At 38.0% G+C, this 20,818-nt stretch overlaps 1 protein-coding gene across 1 annotated transcript; it reads right to left on the bottom strand.

Moving 5' to 3' along the window:
- Nucleotides 1-3,968: 3,968 nt before the first annotated feature.
- NSRP1 (nuclear speckle splicing regulatory protein 1) lies at nucleotides 3,969-20,562 on the bottom strand. Its single transcript, XM_009880218.1, has 7 exons — nucleotides 20,543-20,562; nucleotides 19,868-19,955; nucleotides 10,636-10,692; nucleotides 9,220-9,351; nucleotides 8,085-8,292; nucleotides 7,410-7,518; nucleotides 3,969-5,004 (listed from the first exon to the last, which is right to left on the bottom strand). Exons 1-7 carry the CDS (start codon nucleotides 20,560-20,562, stop codon nucleotides 3,969-3,971), a joined length of 1,650 nt encoding a protein of 549 aa, XP_009878520.1.
- Nucleotides 20,563-20,818: the final 256 nt, after the last annotated feature.

The raw sequence follows: 20,818 nt of genomic DNA on the forward strand, positions 1-20,818 counted from the left end.
GGCACCAATACACAAATTAACTTCCCGGCACATACTAACCTCTTTATGTTATATGCATACACACGTTCTCCAAATGTCCCTGCCCCTCAGACTGACTGCAATTGCCAAGTCAGTTGGAGGACAACAGTTTTGCCGCAGTTACATCAAAGTTCAGATAAACCTAAGGAGGCATCATTTATGTAAAAACTTACATTGTATTTTTACTCTACCACATAGATGATAACAAAAATAAAATAAAACAGAGGATAAAAGTCTCTTTTGTATCTCATGGTCTACTTAGGTAACGTACTGCTAAAACTAACAAGGTTACAGACGCACTCATAGCAGCAGCCATTAAGAAACCTACTGAAGAGTTTACATTGGTATGAAGAACTTCCCATATTAGAGGAAAGCAGTGATGGTGTGTTTGCCTTCTGAAAACATTTTCATCACTTCTGCCAAGGTTTTTCTCCCAAAGGTGTGCAGGCACCTCCTGGAGGAAGGCCTCTCACGCTTCAGCTATTGACTTGAGCTCACTTAACTTCAGGTCTCGAGCCCAACTCCCAATAAGGAAATAACTTAAAGGGACAAGGACTGTTCTTTCAGAACTACAAACAAAAGACTTCTAAACTATTTTTAAAAAGGGAGTATGTTCTTTCATTGCCACCAGAAAAAACATAATAAATCTGTCTTACTGAACAGTTACTCCTAAGAAATAGTTTTGTAGCTTAGCCCTTAAGTGTATTTGAAAACTACTTCCAAAATTGGCTTCATCGTGAGGAAAAGAACAGTCTAGGAATTCTTTTAATATTGAAAAGCCATTTAGTTATTAAGTTACCAATCAGAAAATTAGTGATTTTTTTTAAAGAATAAAATTTTCTGTTATGAATTCATTAATTGAGAAAATACATATGGAATGTCAGTGTAAGATAAATGAGGTATTCATATGTATCCAATATCAATTGTGGGAAATAAAGGAGAAAACCCTACCCAGCTTCTCCATTCTTCAGACTGGTGTTCAAGTAATGCTGGGTATTTTTCCTCCTAAATGGGTAAGTATTTAAATAGATAAATCTTACAAATGGAATTTCTTTCCAGACTTGACACTGTTTCATACTAGGCTCATTAAAAAACAAAACCAAATAAAAAAAACGACCCTCCCCCCATAACAACCCAAAACGTACAGTTCTGATTTTTGGTCATTTACACATACCCACTTGCAAAAGTCTTTTTAAACAGATATTCTGCTGCCTTTTATTAGGTAGAGTGAAGGTGGGGACAGAAATGGTTGAGTTAAATATGAGTATTATCTGTATCAAAGCCCAAGTATCTCTTTCAGACCTTGCAAAGAAACTGAAACTGGGAGCATTACTTCTAATGGAATAATTTGCTGAGTAATAATTGCAGGAATCACTGCTATTTAGTGTGCAATACTATTGATGTTAATCTTTTATAAGAGCATGTGAAATAGCAAAAGATGCATCTTTAATTTGCATTTTTTAAGACCCTAATATATGACAGACATTGTCTCTCTGGGTGGTTTCAGCACAGAAGGCTGAGCACCTTCCCAAGAAACACCGCTGATTTCTAGTGGATTAAAAGTCCGCCAAGAAGCCCTGATATTAACACAAGCCCTGCAACAGCCACAGTGGAAAGTAGGGCAAGGGCTCTCAGCCTGAATTTCTCAGCTGAAAAATGAGAATAATGCACTCTGAGAGTACAGATGTACTGAGAGAGGTGAAAGTTTTTTAAAACACTTGAAAATACAAAAAGCAATGTAGACATGCAAAGTCACAGGAAAAGTATTTTTAGAAATGGGCGGTCCAGCAGATCACTAGCGATGTTAGATCTTTGCTCTCTTTTCACCAGGATAATCCAGTCTAAGGTCTTTATGGGAACAGGGGGCAACGAAGCCCTTCAGAAGTGGATTAAAAAGGCTTTTCTTTTCCTGAACAATGCAAAGATAAAATACATCCATGTTTTCATTCCATAAAAGCTGAAATTGCAAGGTAGTTTAGTTCCCATTTTATTTATATTTTTTTTGTTATATGGCACAGTGGTTTGACGTTTCCTAAATCTTGTAAGTTCATTTTTTTAGTACCTCTATTTAGCTGAGTGGTTGAAATATTAAGAAATTGATTTAATTTGTTTTTATCATTGATTTTTTTTTCTTCCTTTTACATACCCATCTGAAAATATTTAGAGAAACTCTTATTTATCAGGTAGCTCAACAAGTAGGCATACATTAAACACTGTTTTTGTACCAAACCTAGTTATACTGATACCAAATGGGCTGCACTACAATCAAGTGTTTTCAGGCAAACAAATTCCTTCTCTTCAGCTCACCTCCCACTTATCTATCACACGAGTATATCCTGCCCTCTGTTCTGAACGGTGAAAAGGAATTTATGAAACTAGTACATTAGGACCACGTTTGCCTTTTAAGCCAAGAGAAAAACTGGAGTTTTAGCTGTACAGAACTAAGTATTCCCTCCAACTTGTACATGATGCACCTGTATTAATTTATGCAGCTGTTTAGTTACAAGTGTTGCAAGCTGATTGTAAGTCATCAGTATGTGCCTTGTACTGTAAACTGTTATTGTAATAAATTTAATATTCATAATCCATCTGTAGACATCTCTCGTGCCTCTCTCTTATGGGAAGAGCAAAGATAAAACTCAGTTCCAAGAAAAAGCAGAGTGTCTAGTCCAGTTTACTATACCAACAAGACCTCTTTGACAAAAAAGCAGAGGATTTCCTTTCGTGTTTGAACCTTGGCCAATGCTAAATACTCTTTCATTCTATTACAACAGAACAACCAATGCACATTACATTTGTTTACACAGAACAGCAAAACCAAACTGATCCACACCTGGAGTAAGGGCTTAGCTACTCAATTAGCTTACATATAAAACTCATTCGGTTTCAACTCTTTGTAACTGGGAGGCTTGGCATTTAATTTTACTCACATTTTGCCTCGTTATGAAGTTTGCTGAACAAAATACTGGAGAAACATCAACCTCAAAATCTTTTTTTTTTTTTTTTTACATTAATTCACCTTCCTGTAGTATAAAAGTGATAAATCACAAAACAAAGTGAAAGAAACCACCGTGAAAAGTGTTGGATAATTATTATAAGAACCACAACCACTGTCAGATATCCTACATACCAAGTTATAGTTTAGAGATAACTTTATTCTTGATTACGAACCTTTGAAGAGATTGACTGACAAATCTAAACTATTACCTCCAGTAGAAAAAGCTGATATGACCGTAATACATGAAAAAAGACTTGTACCTTATTTCACACAGAAAAAACATGCAGTAAAATAACACAAGCATTAAAAAGGACCCATGTATTAAATCCAGTATTTATCTTACACTTTATTTAAGTGTTTCTATATATTACGTCCCCAAACCCAAAGCCCACACATAAATACAAAATTCGTATGTCAATATGCATTTAGCTTACAAAATGCCATACTACGTACAGAAATCTCCTAGATTATTATTCAGGCTGTTTTTTTGCCTTTTTCCTACTTTCACAGGTCTGCTTCTCATTTTTGAGGGCATCAGTGGGCAACGATGACTCCTGCTAAGGGCTAAGAACACCTTTGTTTCAGCAGTGCTCACTGTTTCAGCTGGTGGAAGGAGTAGGGGCTGCCGGGGGAAGTATTCTCTCCTTATGTTATTTAACACTCCTAGGTCTGCCCCGGAATCTCCGAGTACCTAGGATAGGGTACTGAAGGCCAGGGTGGACAGAGTCAGCCAAATTTAATATTTCAACTGTATAAATAGACTAAGGGTGTGTATCAACTGATCCATTAATCCATTTCAAAAGTTGTTCTTCTATTACGGCACACACAATTTCTTAAATTAAAGCCAGGAATAAATAGCTAGGATCCACTTTTACTTCTGTACAAGAGTCCACGCAGCAGTGGCTTTTGCTCCCGGTTGAGAGATCAAGTGTTTTTGTCCACCACAGGGACATTAATCTTCTTCCTTCTCAATGTAAGATTTAGTACTGACACGTGCCATTTGCCTTGCCAAATAGCGGTCCCTGGCTGACATGACTGTCTCTTCATTGCTCCGTTTGGCAAATTTGCTCATGCTCTCAGGTGGTTTCTGTGCTTGTTCTTTCTCCTCTTTCTCCCCTTCTTCTCCAGCTTTACGTTTCTGCTCGGACAAAATTCCAGAGTTGGATCGTCCCTTCTCATCCACCCCTCTCTCTTTTCCCTTTCTCTCTTTTTCCAGATCATTCTCTCCATCTTTTTCTAAAGATGTAGTAGAACTTTCCCTCCTCTCTCTATATCTCTTTTCATCACTACCATATTTCTCTCTCCTCTCCTTCACATGATCTTCCTTTTCTCTGCATTTCTCTCCTCTCTCCTTCTCTCTGTCATTATATCTATCTTTACCGTTTCTTATTCTGTCTTTCTCTCGTTCCTTTTCTGAGCCCTTCTCTTCTCTCTCCTTTGCCTTCCTCCATTCTCTGCCATGTCCCTCCCTCTCTTTTCTTTCCTTCCCCCTTTGTTTATCATCTTGCTCTTCCCTCCTTCTGTAGTTATCTTTATTACTGTGATCCCCGTATCTACGTCGCTCTTCCTTTTCCCTTTGGTGATCCTTTTCGTGGGTCCGACTTCTCTCATAATCTTTTTCCCTGTATTGCTCATCATTTCCCCTTCTGCTTGGTCTGCTCTCTCCCCTCTTTGTAAGATGACTTGTCGGGGCTTTTGTGTGCAGCTCTTCCTCCACACTGGATGAGCTTGGTGACCTGGAACGCCTCTGGCTCTTGTGAAGTTTAGCCTCCTCTTCACTGCTCACAGAGCTCGCTCTCCTTTTCTTTTTCAAATTTACTTTACTACTTTTGTGTCTCTTATCATCATCACTACTATCAGTTCCCAAGTCGGTATCAGCGTCCGGATTGTTCTCCTTCTTAACGGAGGGCTTCAGTCTTTGTGTTTCATATGGGCATTTGGTCCTTTGGTTGGATTCATCGTAACTGTCAGATTTTTCTTCCTTTATCCTACAGTTTTTATGTTAGAAAAAGAAAAAACAACATTACACAGCCTGAAATCTCAGACTTTTTTTACAAAATGACTTCTGGTCAGGACTTAAGCAAAAGATGCTGCTGAGAAGTCTAAGAAAACAAATCTATCTGTAGCTCAGGTTCCAGGAATCCAGCGCAACGGAATTCTATTAAGTATCTGTCTCTGGTTCATTGGTGAATGCGAGCTGATGAATTTAACAAAAAATGACTATAGTTAAGTATCTGTAGCCTCCAGCTAAGCAAAAAGACATAGGTTTGTATTCTTGTGTAAGCTTTTCGGCAAGCTACACATTTTTTCCTTTGGGTTTATTCCTCTATTCACATCAAATAATTATCCAGAGAAGCAGCAGGTTGTATGTTTTGTTGACAGAGGGAGGAACACAGCTTCCATTAGTGGTAGCAGTAGATTTTTTAAATCCAGTATTTCTGAAGATCTCGCTCTTGTGGCTAGATAGAAATCAGTATCTTTTAACTGCTCATAGATTCTTAAATACAAACAGCCGACCCACGGAGGACCAATTTGAGCAGTAGAGAATAAGTTTATGCTTGGTCATTCTCTTCTGACTGATAAAGAAATACATGTTCACTCACACAAGCCACATGTCTCTTCTTTTTAATCATACAGCTACAGTAACAGCCTGCGGTAAATTCTTATGAATCAGCACACCATTTAGTTACACTGTCTGATGCATGCTTGAAAGCATGGTTAGTCGATGAACAATAACTAAAAATTATGCTGAAAATTTTGATAATTTATTTAGTAATCCAATTAATTAAAATGACAAGTCAAAGGTGGATCCCTTTAGGGGCAAGTGATGCAAATTCTGAGATCTAAAAATCAAGCCATTTTCTCTGTATATCCTATTGTATCACCATAAGAAAGAATAAAATTAAAATATACACCTGAGCTTATTAGAAAGCCTTACTGGGAGCACCATCTACAGAACTACTTGTTCTCCATGAATTTATTTTATATACAACTCACAAAAGGAACATTTCCTTAATCTGCAAGATTTGAAATGACAGTTTCTTAATGAGCCATACACAGTACAAAACTACATATTCCTGAAGATGCTCTGAAAGAAGAACTATTACAGCAAATGGACAACCAAGTGGGCTGACCACTGCTGCTACTATTTTTGTAAAGAGATGCAAGTGAATAATTCAGATTTCATCAATAAAAGGAAGAAACCACAAAATGCAAAATTCATTTAACCACCTCAGTAGCAATCTTTGTGCATGACTGAAACCAAGCAGGTATTTCTCTTTGGTGAAAGCCTGAGACAGGACGTTTTTCCACACGCATAGGTATACTAATACTTGAAATCTCAAATGACAAACCTGTGGCCTCAAATTTCCCATTTTCTGCTTAAATTCTGGAAGCTGTTCTGCTTTTCTTCCAGTCAGTAATTCTTACTTCCTACTTCTTTTACACTACTTTTCCCTATTTATTTCCAATAAGGCAGTATATACTTACACTGAAGATATAATCGAGAATTCCCTTGTTTCAGATAGCTGAGCAACTTCACTGTGATCACTTTCTTCATTTAAGCTAAGAATTTACTTTCTAATAATCCAATCTCATATCTAGAAGATCTCTTGAGGAAAGCTGCAGTTTCCTTGTGATGGCAAGCGTTTAACTAGTGACATCCAAGTTTAAGGCCCATCTCAAGTGAGGTTTAACCTGAATTATTTTTTTCAAATGACCAGCTGTTGGACATAAGAAACACATCCCTTTCACTACATTTATCCACAGGGCAGAATTTCACCATCTCAACTACATAAATAATTCGGCCTCATGTCATTACTTTGCTTTGGAATGTGCATATATGAAGATTTGAAAATACTCCCACCGGATTTCCTACACATTTGATTAATTTCCTTTAACCACAGCATCAACACTCAATTAATTTATTTTTTATGAACCTGTAAATGTGGAATAAGTACAAAGTTCAAGACTCACGTTCTTTTCAGGAAATTCGTATCACAACATAATTTCCTATGACTTACCTCTATGCACATTATTTTACCTTTTGTCTCCCTCATGATTCAAAATATGTAACTTAACGCAGATTGCCAAATATTATGTAAACCAAAGTAAATATAGGTTAGAATAATACCAAGCAGTATTACAAGTACGGCTGTCATCTTGATACTTTTTAAACAGCATCCCTCTCCTGCTTGTTTGTCTTGTAGTCTGTACTACTGATGATCATTAGACATCTTCCAAATAATTCAGTTAATCAGCTGTATAAAGTAATCAGTTTACCCTACCAGTGTTTTAGTACTCTCTGTCTAATTCTTACAGTGCTCAAATGAGTGGAATAACAAACAGCCAGAAGCTGGTTTATATCTGAACGCCTTCTGGAATCGCATCCTACCTGGCTTCACGGAAGCTGCATTTAGGCGTCTCTTCTTCCCCTACCCTCTGGTTTAAAAGATGTCTATAAAATCCACTGAGGTCCTTCTGTTTGGTCACATCCAGGTATGCTAAGAGAAAGAAAGTAAGGTTGCATTTACTGTGCCACAAATACTCATCAGACACAACTCATAATTGGTAGACTGCCATCTCCATCTTGGAGGTTTTCAAGTCCAGAGTGGAAAAAGCTGAGAGCAACCTGATTTGACCTCATGACCTCACTTTGAGCAGGAGGCTGGAACAGAAGACCTTCCAAGGTCCACTCCAACCTGATTTATCTTATGATCCTACATCGTATTCTTTACACCTATTCCTGGGACACTGTACAGAATGTCTGACGTAACGCGTGTAAGCATCATTGTACCCCAGGCTTACAAGTCTTCCTTCAACAACTGACCCTTCCTCAAAGACTAAAAGTAGCAACACAAATAGTACTGACACACAGAGGAGCTTCCTCTGTTCCTTTAGTAACATGCACAAAGGAAAATAAGAGACGAGTGGGATCTGATTCAGTATCTGTTATCTGGTCCTTTTTGATTTCAATTATCTCAAGCCTCACAGACAGACCAGATGACAATGTTGTAAATCATGTACCCATACTTCTTTTCAAGGGGAATTATTTCAGTGTGAATCTCACCCTCGAGAGCTGCCTCTCTTCTTTCTCTTTCCTCCTCCTCAGCCCTTTCTTGCAGCTTCTTCTTATAGGCTGAAGTCACAAAGGCCTCTTTGTGAGCAAACTCTCCTCCTTCCATTTCACGTTCTTTCTGAATTTTTCTTTCCATTCTTTTCTCTTGCTCCTTCTTTCTAATCTCAGCTGCTTTGAGGATGTTTTGGATGTATCTGGGCTAAAACGGGAGGGGAAAAAAGGTGCAATGTTGAGAGATAATGAAGGTGGCTGAGAAAACACGAACTAGGATTGCTGGAGATGCTGAAGAAAGGTGGTAATGGAAGAAAATTGACAGAAGCTAGGCTAACATACTCTCACACTGTTTGACAGCTATCTGAAATAAAGTGTCATTCCCTTTTAGCACGCTTCCCAGTAACAAAAGAGGTTGCTGTATTCAATCAAAACATTCAGCCCATCTTTGACTAGGATGGTTTTTGCTCTGAGTGAAATTAAATGTTTTTTCATTTCTCACCCCTTTGTCTCCTGTCTTGTAAGAGCCTTGCCTTTCTATTGCTGCAGAGGAGTGGGAAGCTTCCTTTTATACCCACATAACCTGACAAGAACTTTCAAATGAAATAGAGTAAGTAACAATGAAAATACCAATTGTCAGGATAATTCAGAAATGGTCTGAAACAAGGCATTAGGCTGGGGAAACTGGTTCCCATTTTACCAATGAAAGTTAATTACTTCGTTCTTCCAATAGCCCCCCAGCACACTAGTCAGTGAGGAGGGACTATTTATGCTTGTTGGCTTAATAATGACAGAGTCTTTACTATCAGAAGTAGTATTGTTCTCTCTGATCCTATTATCCCATTGTAACATTCTCTTCAGAAATACATGGGAAGTTATGCTATATGTACATCATAAATTGGGTGGGAAAGTCGTAGTCTGCAGCCCTCCAGAACTCCACTGGATCAGGACTCTGAAATACCCGATGAACTATCAGTTTTCCCAAAATTCTTGCAAATTACTACTATGTAACAGGACTTGAACACAATACTTGTATGCCCCATGAGAAAATGCATTTGGCAAAGCTTCAAAGTTTAGCAGAGTTATTCCAAGCATACAGAGATAAGACAGACAGCATACATTTTCAGGTATCGACCTTTTTGTCATCTGTTCCGGATAACACTCTGGCATTACTTTCTTTCTTCTTCTGCTGCATTTCATCATAAATACTGTCATATTCATACACTGTAGCATCTTCTTCCAAAGCCTTCTGAATCTCTAATTTAGTCTAAAAGAAAAAAGGGAGACGATACCAAAAAATGAAGCATGAAATGTTTTACTATTTTCAAACATTTTATTCCTACATTGTAATTTAAACAGATCTATAGTATAAACCTATCCATTGGAACACTGAGTGTAAATTAAAAACAATATTCTACAAAGTTCTTGAACTGTTTACCAGGATTGAGAAGACAAACAACCAAATCATGACCAGTAATTGCAGTTATAGGAAATACAGGAAGCAAAGCACCACAGTCAAAACAATAATGGAAACTTCTTAATAAGCAAACTGGTCCATCAAGTAATATATTTCATTTTTTTTTAATAGACAGTAAACAACATCTCAATAATCTTTACTGTCTGTTTTCATCTATAGTTTATCCCCCTTCCCCAAGGCCTCGAATAATAAATATGTACCAATATAATTCAGGATATGATTCCATATTTCACAGTTCTATCTTCTGCTTGTACAGTCAAGTTGGAAGGAAGAACTGTGAAACCGTTCAGTTTTTAAAAGCCCTATCAGGAAAAAAACCCAACTACTAGGGGAGCCCTTAGGTCAGATCTGATCAGGAATGCTGAACAGCAACCATACAAGCTTCTCTCAAGCACATATTACTGCCATCAAAACACAGCAATGTGTTAAATGTATGATGCATAAATATCTTTTTCTTCCAGCTATGTCTTTTATTGGTCTGGAACTTTTTTAAATGTAAAATTTGTGTTTCCTCTGTACAATTTATTCCTCGATTACAGTAAAAAGTTCACTGTTGGTATATATTTTAATATTTAAAAACCCAATACTTTGTAACATTCCATTCTACAAATGAAACAAACTGTTTCAGAAATTCTAAAACCATCAACGCATTCTATGTCACAAAACAAACTCCAACATCTTGTGTATTTAAGTGGTTGCATTGAGTAAACAGAAATTTTATTGTGTTTTATATTACGACCAGCTGTGTGTTAAACCTCACTCATGCAGCTTTCATTGGGCAGCTTTTCAGCTACTCTTGATCACAGCCAGAAGAATTTCAAAAAGAACAATCTTGCCCAAAAGAGTGAAACAAAATCTTTGCTAGAGGAAAGGCTCTGAGAATTTCAAGCCAAGTTTTAAGCAGCTCTTGCAAAGAGCAATGCACAAAATCATAAAATTATGTGGAATTTTTTTAAAGGGAAATGCTAACTCGGAAGTAGCACAATTATGTTTCTGCCATTATTTAATAAAAGGGAATGGATGCAGTAACTTCCTAATTTGCCATAGGCACGAAGAGTCCCCACTGCATCTTACCTGTTTCATTGCTTGTTTTTTCAGTGCTTCTTTCTGAAGGCTTTCACCAACAGATGGCTGTAAGAAGGAAACATTGCAGATATAAAATTAATTACACTGACACCATTCTACCATTCTAACAAACAACTATATAATAGTCCCATTACATAAGTCAGTCTCTCACTTCAATAGTATTTTTCTGAAAGCAAGAAAAAAGTAAGTTCATTCATAAGTGTACAACAAATCAGCCTTTTTATTGAGCAAAGTATTGCAGTACCCGAATATATATATTTTTTTATTAAAATAGTAATGAGTTTAAGAACACTATTTCAATGACGTGTACCTCAAAAGCTGCATAAAATTTCATGCCATTTCACAAAACAAGTAATCTCTGTCCAAGAAATGTTCAGAGACATAGGACGTCTGTGAAAACTGTTCATTTGCAATGACATCCTCCAACCACTGCCAAAAAAATGGTAGAAAAGACAGACCCCTCCACTACGGCAAGGGTCAGTCTGTTGGTGCAAGAAGCTAGCACATCAGCAGGCAAAACAGCTAGCAAAGGACAGCTACAGGCAGTACTGAAACAAATTCCTAAGAGAAGGATGTTTGTAATACATCTGCTCACTCCCAGACACTACAATTATTTCAGGGTTTGCCATTAAGAAAAAAAGTAAAACACAGAAAACAAACCCCTAGATCATGAGAAATTGGAATATAACCTCCTACCAATTTATATATCAAAAACTTTTTAATGTTCTTGGCAATTATATATTTGTGAATAAAGAAGGGTAAACATTCTCAATTATTTCTTTTATTATATTTCTAACAGTCTGTGACATAGATAGGTGCTATTCAGAACATACATACTCTTCTTCCAGAATGTGAATGTCATCAGAGATGTAGCAGTCACAAGCAGACATTCTCACTGACAATCACATGAAAAAATTGTATTCATAGTGAAAAACAAATATCTAAAAGGATCTGGCACTTCTTTCAAGTTTTATCTGTATCATTAGTTCTGTATTTTTAGAAATAAGAATACTGCTGATTTGAACGGCATGTATTTCAAACGTTAATTTCTCAAGATTAATATGATAGAAAACAGCAATACTGATCTTCCCTAAGAAAGGACATAGCCACTACTGAAAGCATGTTTTCTAATCATGCTGTCTTTTTAAAAAAAAGCTCTGCGTTTTATTTAGTTTTGTCTCTTAATTAGTGTTGAACTAAACTGCCTATCTTTTCTCAACTAATAGATAATACTGTTTATTAAACAGATTCCCTATAAACGACAGGACTCATATCCTTGTTTATGTAATTAAATATCTCTTAATCTTAAAAAGCAGAAATAGGAAGGAAAAACCCTTTTGCATTTTGGCAGCTTCCCAAGTTTTGCAACTTTGACTAATGCATCCTCTAGATCACATTTAAAAAAAACAGAGATTGTTTAATCAGGTCTTAATAAAAAGTGGAAACCAACTAGCAGGGAGCTTGGCAGCAAGGACTAGGATCTTCTGAAATCAAACAGAATTAGCACCATGTAAATTCAAACAAATCCCCTGAATAAGAAGGCTTTTGATTTCATCTGATGTTTAAAATAAAATAATAACACATCATGACCCCTCTTTCTTATGCTATTAAAATTTTAACAGATGTGTCAACAAGGAAAAAAAGCAAGTGCTTTTCCACAATTTTCTACATGACAGACTGTAATCAGTCCAAATATTTTTTCACTGGTTAATTTCAAAAACAGAGAACAAGTTGTGCCATGAGCGGCAGAATTAATGGAGTTTCATTATGTGACTTTGTGCCCTCTGCCTCTTTATTTCCCCTACCGCCTCCTCGCACACGCTGCCTGCTTGAACAGGCAGCTGGGCAGCACTGAGTGCGACCAAAAGCCAGCCCTGTGCTGAGCACTCAGTCAACGCCTCCTCCTCAACACAGAGGAACAGTAAACTCACAAATTCCCATCTATGTCTGTCCCTTTACCCCACTGTCAATTTCCACGAAGACCAGAGGAAGGCAGTGTCTTTGGGACCTCTGCCACCCAGCAAGACCGGTTAAGATTGTTGGGGAGTTCCCAAGTCGCATGGGACTAACTAGCAGGTATACACAGTGATCACCTGTCAAGAGACTTTTTTCTGCTATGCAAACCATAAATAATAAAAAAAAATTGCACGCTTCTCACTAGCTTTTAAATAAATTTTAAAAAGGCCAGAAAAATAGTATGTCAGCGGACTACCAAGTAATTCTAAACTCAGCCAGTGAAGGTGCTAAGGCAACACTGCCAATATTTGGAGAAGTACATACGGTACCACGTAACAGCATCCGCTGAATTGTAGTCAGACCTTTGCTCGCTGTCCATTAACATGCCAGGACTTACTTTCGTAAGTGATACCACAATCAGAAAAAACTGAGACACAGAATATTCAAAATATTCCTTCCTAGCCCACTCCAAGTGAGGGACTTGGAGAAAAGTCCCAAGTGAGAAAAGTAAAAATTGGAACTGGAAAGGGCACATATTCCAACTTCTGGTGCCTTAATCACTACGTGCAGACGTAGATAAAATCCATCTCTGCTTTCAAAACGTTAAACTTTGTGGTTAAACTACAGTAACAGAAGGAAAGCGTGATGTGCACTTTCACAGAAGAAAACCCCTGCACTGGTTCAGTTCTGCTCCTCTCTCTTACCCAGCTGCAGATAAGCAGGTAAGGAAGCAGACCCCGCTTCAGGCTCTAGGAATCTGAGCTTGGCAGACACTAGCAGCGCACTCACACAGAGACCACTGTGGTATCAGGGACTACACCCTGTATACTGCAGCCTGCTGATTATTTGGACTAGAATTGGATATAGTCTCTAGTTTATTTATGTAGCTGGTTGGCTGGTGGACTGGGGGAAGTGGATAGCGGATTCTTTAATTTAAAACAATCTACAAGAACCCTGGCTTCATTCATCTAGTATTTACCTCTGGCTTTCAAGATTGAAGAGCTGATGTTGAGCAATAGTTAAAATACTGTACTTAATTTTTATGTCATATGCTTTCTTCTAAAAAATGCTAGAAATGATTCATTATAAACTTCTTAATATAAACAACTATTTTAAATTGGCAGTGGAACACACACCAGCATTACACAGAAAACCAAGACTTCCTCCCGGCTCCTGGGGAAGAAGATGGTTCTCTGCTTGACATATTAAGGGTCATCACTGAAGGTTTCCTTTAGCGGACACTCTTACACTGGTTTCACAGAAGGGTACTTAAACAGTAAGGAATCTCCCCTGCATTACTGCAGAAAGCAAGGGCTTAGTAAAAGACAAAACAGATGCTGCGGTTATATTTACAGAATAAGCTTTATTCCACCCTAATATTTGAAACACCGCTTAGAATGTTTCCCTTGTCTGCCTACATGAAAGAAACATGTTGATCTACAAATATTACATAAACACAAAAGTAATAGATAATCCTCCTTATTGTACATATAATTGTAAAGAAGTCCACCTGTGATTTGTTTGTCTAGAGTGGCAGAGAGCTTACAAAAAACAAACACCTTCCCTAAAGGTTTATGGTTGACAATTTCCTGTTGTGCTATGAGCTCTGATAGATGAGAACTTCCCGTTCTTTTGTATTGTTTTTACTTATCAACTGCCCATTTATTAAAGGCCCTATAAGCTCAGCAATCAGTCTCGTACTTTCTCTTTTCCTGCAGTCAAGCTATTCTTCTGAAGCACAAAGCTTATAGTTTAATATTTTCTGCAAGCAGAAAATGCTTTAACCCTATCCTGTGAAACTACATGGAATCCATGCAAATCAAGAAACTCTTAGAAATGAGACTCCACAGTCTACCAGCCCTATGAGACCATGGAAGATGGCTTGTGCACAATGGAAAACATTAAAAAAAAAAAGACAGAAAAAAAGAAAAAAGGGAGTAATAAAAGAAATCACCCCAATCCACTAACATTCTCACTGTTCTCTCCCATTTCGTATCTCCTTCAGGTATCTATAAACTTCTTTCAGGTTCATGAGTGCTTGAGCTACCTCCTTATTTTTATCCTGCAGGTAAGTACCTCTTTTAAGTTACTTCTTAAAATGCCTTCTTTATATCACTCCTACACAACCAAAGAAGAACAGACATTCAAACTACTGACTGATGTTGTTGGTTTGTCTCAGCTATGTTCAAATAATGACAGAGCATGTAAAAAATTTACAGCTTTATACAAAAAGCTCAATTCAAAGTTCAAAGGCAAATACCTAGAAAGCCAATACCACAACTAAGACAACTAAAACAAGTCTTAGTCTGTGATTAGTATCATTTTCAGTGTTGAAGTTGGTTTCTAGGAAGTTACAATCTTAAATCTGAAGCTGAGAATGTCTTGTAAAAAATGTCACAACTATTTTAATAGATGGTCTCAAAGTATATGCAAGATGCCCGACTTGTTTTTCCCCACACAGAAGAAATACAAGACCAACAAATTCTGACAGAATAGCTATGAATGGAGTATCTCTCATTAGCTGCATAGCCTGCCTCCGAAGGAAAAGCATTTGTGGTTGCCGCCAAAACCCCAGGCACGGCACTTACTGATAGGCAATGTAAGACATCCCTCCATTCCTTTTATAAAGCCAAAAGATGCTTCTGCTGTAATAAAAACTGTTGTGAAAGACCCTTGAGCGGGCTTTGCCCTTTAGCATTGCCCTTTGAATTCTCTACATGCTGCTCTGCAGTAGACAGGCACAACAAATTACCTTTGTTGCAAGTGAAATACATTTTAAAGGGAAATGAAATGCTTCACTGACGTCAGGCAGATTATATGCAGTTTGATTTTAATCTCTCACTACAACCATCTAGTTTTAACTGGATGCGCAGAAAAATATTTGACGAAACAGCACCAGCAGGATAATTTGGAGCTCTATTTGATCAGCAAGTGAAAGAAGCAGAGACAGACTAGTTCACAAAATGCAGAGCTTATGTTTATCCTGAGCTAGCCAGTCCAAGAGCGCTTTATTGTGAAAGAGTGAGAAACGGACACTTTCAGAGCAAAATTCATCTCACTTAATGTAGGTTTCTACTTTAGAAAGAGGTAAGTTGTGCCCCAGAAGTACGTGCATCCCTACTGACTGTACAGGGAGCTCAGGGAACTCAAGTGCAGATACCTGCACGTGTTTCTATGCATCTCGCCCTGAGTTTGTGGCCCTATGTGGTTAAATCACAGAGAAGCTGAGATGCAACTCCACTCACTTCATTCTCCTCACATCAGATAAGGAATCTCAGACTATGAGATCTTTGGATTTGTGACACTTTGTTATGAAAACATCTTAAAATCCACTACTTATACTCTCAGGCATACGTATTTCGAAGTGATTCATTAAGGCCTGCCCTCATAGAGACCTGTATCATCTGACCACATCCTGCACATGGATGATCACTAAATGTAAATGAGACTCCAAACTTCACGGGAGAAAAAAAAAAAAAATCAAGTCAGGCAACAGATTCATCTCAATTCCTACACTATACGAGTGATGGCTACTAGCAGAAGATTAAGAATATGGAAAACAAGTCACGTACAGAATTAGCTTTCCTCGGTGTTCCCTCCTGGCTTCCAGAAACCATGAGGTTATGGACTTCCTGAACTGGAGGATGCACCTGGACCATTGTTTGACACCAAGAGCATCCCTTAATTTGACTAATCCATTTCTGAATCCATTTATATTTTTGGCGATGCCACAATATCCTGTGGCAATGAGTTCCACAACTTAATTATACATTGTGTGGAGAAAAAAAAAAACAACTTCCTTTTGTTTAGATTAAAGCAGTTACTTGGTAATTCCGTAATGTACCCTACTGTTCCCATTATGAGAAAGGGCAAAATCACTTTACTTTCTCCGAATCACTCTTGATATTACAGACAACTTCTTGAGTTATTCCTCTCCACTTCCTTCTCCTCAGTAATCTGTTTTCTAAAAGCCCCTTTAGCCTATCGAATCTTATTTTGCAAGAAAACTGTTGCGGAAACTCTCATCACCATCAATACTCACTACTTCGCCAATCTTTTTTTTAAGTCATACTGTATCCTTTGCAAAGTTGCAAAGTGAATGGAAGGATCTGTAAACAAACCCAAAAATCTGAGACTAAAACAGTTTTTTACAGTTTTCTTTCTGTTTTCAGTTTCTTCCTTTGTGCCTGCTTAAACATTCGATTTATCCTTTAGATGGTCACTGAAAAAAAAACACTAAATCAAGCTGACACATTCACAGAACTATCCACACTGACTCCACGATCTCTCTCTCCTGAATTTAGCACCTACTGGTCTATGTACAGTTATTTTTTCAGTTACATTTTATATCCTGTAGCAACAAACCAGTTTTGAAAGGCTGGTAAGGTACAGGAATGTATGTTGGGTAATTCTGATACAATCAAGAAACAGAAATTCTACCTGCTGTACCACAGAGAGATTTTCAACAGAATTCCAAAGATAAAACAGAACATGGAACAGTGAACTGGCAATACTGACAAGCCACCTCTGAAAACACAATGCATGAATAAGGGATTAATGGTTTTGGAGAAAATGGATATATCAGAAATAACAGCCAGAATGGGAATGTATTTCTAAATTATCATAGTTTGTCACATAGTTTGTCACCCACTCTCTACAACAGGCATTCCTCTGTGTAACAACCTTCCCCCCAGTTTTTAAAGCAACAATTCCTCATTATGAAGGCAAATAATTCAGAACTGTATTGGCTAGAAGTCACTGTAATCGCCTGGTTTACTTTTTCCCAGTCACCATTGTATTTCAAGAAAATTTCCATCCCCAATGTTCTGTTTCTTATGAACTAAACCAAAGACCATCTTCGTCAGCAACTAATATCCATTATTGTACTTAGCCACAGCAAAAAAAACCTTTCAAATTCCTTTAGCAAAGGTACAGGGAAAATCTTACTGAAATATGCATAGTAACATTTAAAAAAAAAGGGAGCAGAAGTTTGGTATCTAATATATAATCACAGACCAAGTCAGGTGTGCAGATTTCCCAGCACAAACTTTATTAGAGTTCAGTTAAAAATACATAATCTCCAGACATTTGAGATGTAGTTCTGACTGATAAGGTAGCAGACAGGAAATGAAACCCCTCCCAAATGCTGCTCCTTATCTTGAAAAGCTCTGAAATTATTATTGAACTAATAAAGTAATTTTGCTTTTTTTTTTGAAATGATCTTCTTTGATAAAGGCAGTTGTGAGATTATTACTTTTTGCTGGGCATGTACCATACTGATGAGCATGACAACTTCTAAGAGTGTTTATAGCAGACTCTGGTAGCGAATCTGTCAGCCCTTCCGAAAGGAAGGGTACCTGATCTGTTAAACTAAAAGTTAGTAGACAGTATCATACCTTATTATTATTGGAATTATTAGCATTCGTTATTTTGCTTTAATGTTTAGATACTGAAAGAAAATAAGAAGTGAAAAAACACAAGAAAGCCCCATACTCAAGAAAGTTCCCAGTCCTACCACGCAATGTTTAATGACAACAGATTAACTCAAGCTCATTTTTGGGATCTGGAAAGTGTGAGGTCAGTCCCTTAATGTAGAGAAAGACACCGAATCCCAAACTAACAGGGAAAGCGCTCCTGCCATTGAGGACAGGAGATCCACTGTCATCTCCATTAGCTGTATTTAAAGGGAAGCCTCTCTTTAGAGACACGGTGCCAGCTACGACCTCAAGTGGAGGGACACACCTGAGAGAGCTGAGGAAAGCAGCTAAGTGAGGAGAGATGGGATTTAAGGCCTGTTCCTTTCCTCTGTGCTTCCTGCAAGTCCTATAAGCTGGAGTGAGGCAGTTACATGTTGAGGGTTGAGCGGATATCACTAGGAAGGCCCTCGGCCCTTTCACACCGTGTATAAAGGGAGCTCCGACACCTTCAACAGCAGCATTCTGGATCCTGTAACGGAACCAGGCACACAGAAGCTGGGAATTGCTAGATTCAGACTTTCTGTGACATAAAAATAACGACTGCTAGTTCATTAAACAACATTTTTAAAAAATATATATTTTGATAATAAGAGTTAGACACTGACAAAGATTATTTGAGACTTCATAAGCAGTGGTTTTTTCAACCACACAAAAAAAGTGAGCACTGTGTGAAGCTCCAGAGCAGCAAGAACATTTCTGTAACACAGATTTGGTTTCTAAATTTCAACTGATTTTAAGTTTCAACTTCTTAAATGTTAAAATTCTAGACTATGGGTATATGTAAAGTTTATTTTCTGGGGTTTGTGGAAAAAAGTTAAATATGCACATAATGACATCATGATGAAATTATCACAAGCAATTCCAGATTGATATAACCCATCCATGTGGAAAGTTCACCTCCACAATTCTGAGTTTCTATTCTTCACCTGTGAACTATCAAGGCTTTAAAACCCACAAAAATTCTGTTTTAGAAGTTAGGTTTCTGTAAGGTATCCAAACTAGCCTATATACCACACCAGCTCTTGGATGTCCCCCATACTCATAGCAGTACATTCAGAAGTGTAATTTTTCTAGTGTACAGCACCCTCTACTGGGGCAGATAGAAAGCTAATATTTTGAAGGTAATACTTCAAAAAAAATATTAAAAATTAAAAGAGAATATAGAAAAGAACATGAGCAACTTCATGCAATATAGTCATACATCACAGAGCATCAATCAACTGATAAGTGTTGTGAGTACCTCCAGAACTACAAGTAATTCTCATTACCTGCCTTTTTTTTTTTTTTTTTTTGCTTTAGAGCTTTTGGTTTGTACGCTTTTGCTTTTGTTTACAGTAAGTCTGAACATCATACATCAGTTAGATCAAATTTGGGTTGAATGAGCTAAAGGATAAAATACACCTAACAAGTAGACTTTAAAGTTAGTATCTGAGAAATGACTGTTGATTACTGCCACCTTTTTATGGTGCAGTCTGTATAGTATGACTGCAGTCATACTAACCAGTGGTAGCCAACAAATTTCTTTACAAGCTAGATACTGTTAACACTTGCAAACAGGTTGCCACATAATGAACTTTTGGAAGAGCTGACAGAAAGCAACTCACAATCAAATCATCACTTCCACGTAACTTGCACTAAAGAAAGCACAGATTGTATTTCACACCCAAATCCCAAATGATGATTTGTATCTTAGTGACACTGCCATAAGGTGTTGCAGGCATTAAGGGCTGTAAACAAATAATTCACAGAATATGGGACAAATTTCAGAAGAAAGGTGTTGAACTGACCTCTTCATCAGAGTCATCTGCAAACACTGAGAGTTTCTTCGAAATGAGATTTTTCTGCGGCAATTTTTTGGGCATAATGAGCCCATATCTAGGGAAAAGATTAAAAGTTACCTTTAACATTACTTACAACAAAACACATAGCACGATCCAAAACAAAAATCGACCATTCACAATTTTAGAAACAAAAGATCAGTGTCAACCTAACCTATCACGTATAGATCTGAGCAGCACCTGCAGCAGTGCACTCAGCCTTGCCACACACTTGCCAGCTCCTCCCACAGCTATTGCTGTCTTTTTCTGTGCAAAGTTTCTGGATGCAATGACCTTCCTAAATTAGGCCACAAATTCCTCTCATCCAGAGTTCTCGAAATGTTTTTCTTTTTTTTTTTTTTTTTCCTCCAGCGGAGAAGTAAGAAGTTACTACTGTTTAACCTTAGTCTTAGTCTACACTAGACACTATTCCGTAACTACATTTGCAGTAAGTTCACCTATTTGGCATGGCAACATAAACCACCTGCACACAGATACAGCAAAACACGACATTTACAGTCAGCTTATGTCATGCAGAGAGACTGATGCACTACACACTCTTCTGCTGACACAGCCCATCTCTGTGCTCAGAAACACCTCCTGTGTTTTCCGTAAGAATCTCTAAATCAGGAATTTCTCCCCCACCTGCCTTTCCCCGAGTCCATCACTGAGTAAGTAGCTCATCACAGCCTGTGGCGTTGTGCTGGAGACTTCCCCGACGCCGCAGGTCCTACAGCTCCTACACCACCATTATGACGGACTATTCGTCTCCGTGTGCTCCCAACCCGCTCCCTCCCCCCCGGCCGCGGGGGCAGCCGAGCAGCGAAGGCCGCGCTGGGCCCTCTCAGGCCGATGTGGAGGGGCTGACGGCGGCTGCTGCCGAGCAGGCTGTGAGGGAATCCCGAGGAGATTCTACTCCCT

Source organism: Charadrius vociferus, unplaced genomic scaffold (assembly GCF_000708025.1).
Source record: "Charadrius vociferus isolate BGI_N301 unplaced genomic scaffold, ASM70802v2 scaffold782, whole genome shotgun sequence".
In the NCBI taxonomy this organism is placed as follows: Eukaryota; Metazoa; Chordata; class Aves; order Charadriiformes; family Charadriidae; genus Charadrius; species Charadrius vociferus.